The following is a 7,588-nucleotide window of genomic DNA, read 5'->3' as shown; positions in this document are numbered from 1 at the left end:
GGTCATCACATTACAGTCTCCCCCACTTCCTGCACCATGGCTTCCCTCTGTGTAGAGGTCATCACATTACAGTCTCCCCCACTTCCTGCACCATGGCTTCCCTCTGTGTAGAGGTCATTACATTACAGTCTCCCCCACTTCCTGCACCATGGCTTCCCTCTTTGTAGAGGTCATCACATTACAGTCTCCCCCACTTCCTGCGCCATGGCTTCCCACTGTGCAGAGGTCATCACATCACAGTCTCCCCCACGTCCTGCACCATGGCTTCCCTCTGTGTAGAGGTCATCACATTACAGTCTCCCCCACTTCCTGCTCCATGGCTTCCCTCTGTGTAGAGGTCATCACATTACAGTCTCCCCCACTTCCTGCACCATGGCTTCCCTCTGTGTAGAGGTCATCACATTACAGTCTCCCCCACCCCCTGAACCATGGCTTCCCTCTGTGCAGAGGTCATCACATTACAGTCTCCCCCACCCCCAGCACCATGGCTTCCCTCTGTGTAGAGGTCATCACATTACAGTCTCCCCCACTTCCTGCACCATGGCGTCCCACTGTGTAGAGGTCATCACATTACAGTCTCCCCCACCCCCTGCACCATGGCTTCCCTCTGTGCAGAGGTCATCACATTACAGTCTCCCCCACCCCCAGCACCATGGCTTCCCTCTGTGTAGAGGTCATCACATTACAGTCTCCCCCACTTCCTGCACCATGGCGTCCCACTGTGTAGAGGTCATCACATTACAGTCTCCCCCACTTCCTGCACCATGGCGTCCCACTGTGTAGAGGTCATCACATTACAGTCTCCCCCACTTCCTGCACCATGGCTTCCCTCTGTGTAGAGGTCATCACATTACAGTCTCCCCCACTTCCTGCACCATGGCTTCCCTCTGTGTAGAGGTCATCACATTACAGTCTCCCCCACTTCCTGCACCATGGCTTCCCTCTGTGTAGAGGTCATCACATTACAGTCTCCCCCACCCCCTGCACCATGGCTTCCCTCTGTGCAGAGGTCATCACATCACAGTCTCCCCCACTTCCTGCACCATGGCTTCCCTCTGTGCAGAGGTCATCACATTACAGTCTCCTCCTCTTCCTGCACCATGGCTTCCCTCTGTGTAGAGGTCATCACATTACAGTCTCCCCCACTTCCTGCACCATGGCTTCCCTCTGTGTAGATGTCATCACATTACAGTCTCCCCCACCCCCAGCACCATGGCTTCCCTCTGTGCAGAGGTCATCACATTACAGTCTCCCCCACTTCCTGCACCATGGCTTCCCTCTGTGTAGAGGTCATCACATTACAGTCTCCCCCACTTCCTGCACCATGGCTTCCCTCTGTGTAGAGGTCATCACATTACAGTCTCCCCCACTTCCTGCACCATGGCTTCCCTCTGTGTAGAGGTCATCACATTACAGTCTCCCCCACTTCCTGCACCATGGCTTCCCTCTGTGTAGAGGTCGTCACATTACAATCTCCCCCACTTCCTGCTCCATGGCTTCCCTCTGTGTAGAGGTCGTCACATTACAGTCTCCCCCACTTCCTGCACCATGGCTTCCCTCTGTGCAGAGGTCATCACATTACAGTCTCCCCCACTTCCTGCACCATGGCTTCCCTCTGTGCAGAGGTCATCACATTACAGTCTCCCCCACCCCCTGCGCCATGGCTTCCCACTGTGCAGAGGTCATCACATTACAGTCTCCCCCACCTCCTGCGCCATGGCTTCCCACTGTGTAGAGGTCATCACATTACAGTCTCCCCCACTTCCTGCACCATGGCTTCCCTCTGTGTAGAGGTCATCACATTACAGTCTCCCCCATTTCCTGCACCATGGCTTCCCTCTGTGCAGAGGTCATCACATTACAGTCTCCCCCACTTCCTGCACCATGGCTTCCCTCTGTGCAGAGGTCATCACATTACAGTCTCCCCCACTTCCTGCACCATGGCTTCCCTCTGTGTAGATGTCATCACATTACAGTCTCCCCCACCCCCAGCACCATGGCTTCCCTCTGTGTAGAGGTCATCACATTACAGTCTCCCCCACTTCCTGCACCATGGCTTCCCTCTGTGTAGAGGTCATCACATTACAGTCTCCCCCACTTCCTGCACCATGGCTTCCCTATGTGCAGAGGTCAACACATTACAGTCTCCCCCACTTCCTGCACCATGGCTTCCCTCTGTGCAGAGGTCATCACATTACAGTCTCCCCCACTTCCTGCACCATGGCTTCCCTCTGTGTAGAGGTCATCACATTACAGTCTCCCCCACCCCCTGCACCATGGCTTCCCTCTGTGTAGAGGTCATCACATTACAGTCTCCCCCACTTCCTGCACCATGGCTTCCCTCTGTGTAGAGGTCATCACATTACAGTCTCCCCCACTTCCTGCACCATGGCTTCCCTCTGTGTAGAGGTCATCACATTACAGTCTCCTCCTCTTCCTGCACCATGGCTTCCCTCTGTGTAGAGGTCATCACATTACAGTCTCCCCCACATCCTGCACCATGGCTTCCCTCTGTGTAGAGGTCATCACATTACAGTCTCCCCCACTTCCTGCACCATGGCTTCCCTCTGTGTAGAGGTCATTACATTACAGTCTCCCCCACTTCCTGCACCATGGCTTCCCTCTGTGTAGAGGTCATCACATTACAGTCTCCCCCACTTCCTGCGCCATGGCTTCCCACTGTGCAGAGGTCATCACATCACAGTCTCCCCCACGTCCTGCGCCATGGCTTCCCTCTGTGTAGAGGTCATCACATTACAGTCTCCCCCACTTCCTGCTCCATGGCTTCCCTCTGTGTAGAGGTCATCACATTACAGTCTCCCCCACTTCCTGCACCATGGCTTCCCTCTGTGTAGAGGTCATCACATTACAGTCTCCCCCACCCCCTGCACCATGGCTTCCCTCTGTGCAGAGGTCATCACATTACAGTCTCCCCCACCCCCAGCACCATGGCTTCCCTCTGTGTAGAGGTCATCACATTACAGTCTCCCCCACTTCCTGCACCATGGCGTCCCACTGTGTAGAGGTCATCACATTACAGTCTCCCCCACCCCCTGCACCATGGCTTCCCTCTGTGCAGAGGTCATCACATTACAGTCTCCCCCACCCCCAGCACCATGGCTTCCCTCTGTGTAGAGGTCATCACATTACAGTCTCCCCCACTTCCTGCACCATGGCGTCCCACTGTGTAGAGGTCATCACATTACAGTCTCCCCCACTTCCTGCACCATGGCGTCCCACTGTGTAGAGATCATCACATTACAGTCTCCCCCACTTCCTGCACCATGGCTTCCCTCTGTGTAGAGGTCATCACATTACAGTCTCCCCCACTTCCTGCACCATGGCTTCCCTCTGTGTAGAGGTCATCACATTACAGTCTCCCCCACTTCCTGCACCATGGCTTCCCTCTGTGTAGAGGTCATCGCATTACAGTCTCCCCCACCCCCTGCACCATGGCTTCCCTCTGTGCAGAGGTCATCACATCACAGTCTCCCCCACTTCCTGCACCATGGCTTCCCTCTGTGCAGAGGTCATCACATTACAGTCTCCCCCACTTCCTGCACCATGGCTTCCCTCTGTGTAGAGGTCATCACATTACAGTCTCCCCCACTTCCTGCACCATGGCTTCCCTCTGTGCAGAGGTCATCACATTACAGTCTCCCCCACTTCCTGCACCATGGCTTCCCTCTGTGTAGAGGTCATCACATTACAGTCTCCCCCACTTCCTGCACCATGGCGTCCCACTGTGTAGAGGTCATCACATTACAGTCTCCCCCACTTCCTGCACCATGGCTTCCCTCTGTGCAGAGGTCATCACATTACAGTCTCCCCCACCCCCTGCACCATGGCTTCCCTCTGTGCAGAGGTCATCACATCACAGTCTCCCCCACTTCCTGCACCATGGCTTCCCTCTGTGCAGAGGTCATCACATTACAGTCTCCCCCACTTCCTGCACCATGGCTTCCCTCTGTGTAGAGGTCATCACATTACAGTCTCCCCCATTTCCTGCACCATGGCTTCCCTCTGTGCAGAGGTCATCACATTACAGTCTCCCCCATTTCCTGCACCATGGCTTCCCTCTGTGCAGAGGTCATCACATTACAGTCTCCCCCACCCCCAGCACCATGGCTTCCCTCTGTGTAGAGGTCATCACATTACAGTCTCCCCCACCCCCAGCACCATGGCTTCCCTCTGTGCAGAGGTCATCACATTACAGTCTCCCCCACCCCCAGCACCATGGCTTCCCTCTGTGCAGAGGTCATCACATTACAGTCTCCCCCATTTCCTGCACCATGGCTTCCCTCTGTGCAGAGGTCATCACATTACAGTCTCCCCCACCCCCAGCACCATGGCTTCCCTCTGTGCAGAGGTCATCACATTACAGTCTCCCCCATTTCCTGCACCATGGCTTCCCTCTGTGCAGAGGTCATCACATTACAGTCTCCCCCACCCCCAGCACCATGGCTTCCCTCTGTGCAGAGGTCATCACATTACAGTCTCCCCCACTTCCTGCACCATGGCTTCCCTCTGTGTAGAGGTCATCACATTACAGTCTCCCCCACTTCCTGCACCATGGCTTCCCTCTGTGCAGAGGTCATCACATTACAGTCTCCCCCACTTCCTGCACCATGGCTAGTGCTATATTAACACATACCATCCCCTGGCATGGCACAGTGCTATATTAACACAGACCATCCCCTGGCATGGCACAGTGCTATATTAACCAGACCATCCCCTGGCATGGTGCTATATTAACACAGACCATCCCCTGGCATGGCACAGTGCTATATTAACACAGACCATCCCCTGGCATGACACAGTGCTATATTAACCAGACCATCCCCTGGCATGACACAGTGCTATATTAATACAGACCATCCCCTGGCATGGCACAGTGCTATATTAACACAGACCATCCCCTGGCATGGCACAGTGCTATATTAACACAGACCATCCCCTGGCATGACACAGTGCTATATTAACCAGACCATCCCCTGGCATGACACAGTGTTATATTAATACAGACCATCCCCTGGCATGGCACAGTGCTATATTAACCAGACCATCCCCTGGCATGGTGCTATATTAACACATACCATCCCCTGGCATGGCACAGTGCTATATTAACACAGACCATCCCCTGGCATGACACAGTGCTATATTAACACAGACCATCCCCTGGCATGACACAGTGCTATATTAACCAGACCATCCCCTGGCATGACACAGTGCTATATTAACCAGACCATCCCCTGGCATGACACAGTGCTATATTAACCAGACCATCCCCTGGCATGACACAGTGCTATATTAACACAGACCATCCCCTGGCATGACACAGTGCTATAAGAGCACACTACTGTAAAGAGAGAGGGTATTGGCCCAGGGTGGAAACTCAGAATACTAGACATTGAGGAATCTGATGCAACCTCTGCCAGCGTGTGCACATGAAACAGTAATGGTCCATCCTCGTGCAGTTTCAACAGGACTTACGGGATCAAAGAGAGAACACAGCAAAGCTGGCATCAAGGCCAACAGCGGCTACTTTGAAGAATCTCAAATATATAGATCTTTTTTTGTTGAACACTTTTTTGGTTACTACATGAGTCCATGTGTTATTTCATAGTTTTGATGTGTTCACTGTTGTTCTACAATGTAGAAAATAGTAAAAAATAAAGAACAACCTTTGAATGAGTAGGTGTGTCCAAACATTTGACTGGTATTGTATAAATATACTGTATATATCAACAAATTGGCGAGGGCACTAGAACTGTCTGCAGCATCCGGCCTCACCCAGCTAGAATCTGATGTCAAATGTCAACTGTTTGCTGATGATCTGGTGCTTCTGTCCCCAACCAAGGAGGGCCTACAGCAGCACCTAGATCTTCTACACAGATTCTGTCAGACTTAGGCCATAACAAAATTGTCCGAGAGTCCTTTAAGTACCTTTTTGTCAAACTCCAAGTGGGCTGTCGTGTGCCTTTTACTGAGGAGTGGCTTCCGTCTGGCCACTCTACCATAAAGGCCTGATTGGTGGAGTGCTGCAGAGATGGTTGTCCTTCTGGAAGGTTCTCCCATCTCCACAGAGGAACTCTAGAGCTCTGTTAGAGTGAGAGTGACCAGAGTCAGAGTGACCATTGGGTTCTTGGTCACCTCCCTGACCAAGGCCCTTCTCCCCCGATTGCTCAGTTTTTCCGGGCAGCCAGCTTTAGGAAGAGTCTTGGTGGTTCAAAACTTCTTCCTTTTAAGAATGATAGAGGCCACTGTGCTCTTGGGGACCTTCAATGCTGCAGACATTTGTTTTGGTACGCTTCCCCAGATCTGTGCCTCGACACAATCTTGTCTCGGAGCTCTACGGGCCATTCCTTCGACCTCATGGCTTGGTTTTTACTCTGCCATGCACTGTTAACTGTGGGACCTCATATATACATGGTGTGCCTTTCAGAATCATGTCCAATCAATTGAATTTACGACAGGTCAATTTCGAGTCTCAGGGCAAAGGGTCTGAATACTTATGTAAATAAAGTATTTCTGTTTTTTATTTGTTATACATTTGCAAAAATCTTAAAAAAAAAGCTGTTTCGAGTATTGTTTGTAGATTGATGAGGATAATTTAAATGATTTAATACATTTTATAATAAGGCTGTTAGGTAGCAACATTTGGAAAAAGTTAAGGAGGCAAATTTTTTCCCAATGTACTGTCCATGTACTATACATACCTATTGATATGGTCCATACAGCTGCTATCTTCATCATGGCCTTGGTTCTAGAGTTGAAGCGGCTGTGTTCAATGGGATTCCTTATAGCCACATATCGATCCAGAGATATAGCACACAGATGCATAATAGACGCTGTGGAGAAGAGGACGTCCAGGTAGATCCAGATAGGACACAGAGCACTGGGCAGGGGCCACGCATAGTCTGGATGGAGAGAGAGAGGGAGAGGAGGGGGGGGGAGAGAGGGGGGGAGAGAGAGAGGGGGAGAGGGAGGGGGAGAGGAGGGGAGAGAGAGAGGGAGAGGGGGAGGGAGAGGAGTGGGGGAGAGAGAGGGGGAGAGGATGGGTGAGAGAGAGGGGGAGAGCAGGGAGGAGAGAGAGAGGGAGATGAGTGTGTGAGAGAGGGGGAGAGCAGGGAGGAGAGAGAGAGGGAGAGGAGTGTGTGAGAGAGGGGGAGGGGGAGGGAGGGGGAGAGAGAGAGGGAGGGGGAGGGAGATGAGGGGGGAGAGAGATGGGGAGAGGAGGGGGGAGAGAGAGGGGGAGATGAGGGGGGAGAGAGAGGGGGAGAGAGATGGGGAGAGGAGGGGGGAGAGAGGGGGAGAGGAGGGGGGAGAGAGAGAGGGAGAGGAGGGGGGGAGAGAGAGGGGGAGAGGAGGGGGGGAGAGAGAGGGGGAGAGAGAGGGGGAGATGAGGGGGGAGAGAGAGGGGGAGAGGAGGGGGGAGAGAGAGGGGGAGAGGAGGGGGAGAGAGAGAGGGGGGGGGAGGGAGGGGGAGAGAGAGAGGGAGGGGGAGGGAGATGAGGGGGGAGAGAGATGGGGAGAGGAGGGGGGAGAGAGAGGGGGAGATGAGGGGGGAGAGAGAGGGGGAGAGAGA

The 7,588-nt window shown here is 53.1% G+C and overlaps 1 protein-coding gene across 1 annotated transcript in view; it reads right to left on the bottom strand.

Annotated features, from left to right (window-relative positions):
- Positions 1-6,927, bottom strand: part of LOC120041399 (5-hydroxytryptamine receptor 2A-like) — a 15,551-nt gene extending 8,624 nt beyond the window's left edge. The window contains exon 1 of the mRNA XM_038986354.1: positions 6,720-6,927. Within this exon, the coding sequence (XP_038842282.1) occupies positions 6,720-6,843 (124 nt within the window). The 5' untranslated portion in view covers positions 6,844-6,927. The remainder of the gene's footprint in view (positions 1-6,719) is intronic.
- Between the last annotated feature and the right edge of the window lie 661 nt (positions 6,928-7,588).

The sequence above is a fragment of the Salvelinus namaycush genome, unplaced genomic scaffold (genome assembly GCF_016432855.1).
Source record: "Salvelinus namaycush isolate Seneca unplaced genomic scaffold, SaNama_1.0 Scaffold459, whole genome shotgun sequence".
Lineage (NCBI taxonomy): Eukaryota > Metazoa > Chordata > Actinopteri > Salmoniformes > Salmonidae > Salvelinus > Salvelinus namaycush.
The sequence above is the reverse complement of the archived record's forward strand: the minus strand, read 5'-3'. Positions and strand labels throughout refer to the sequence as shown.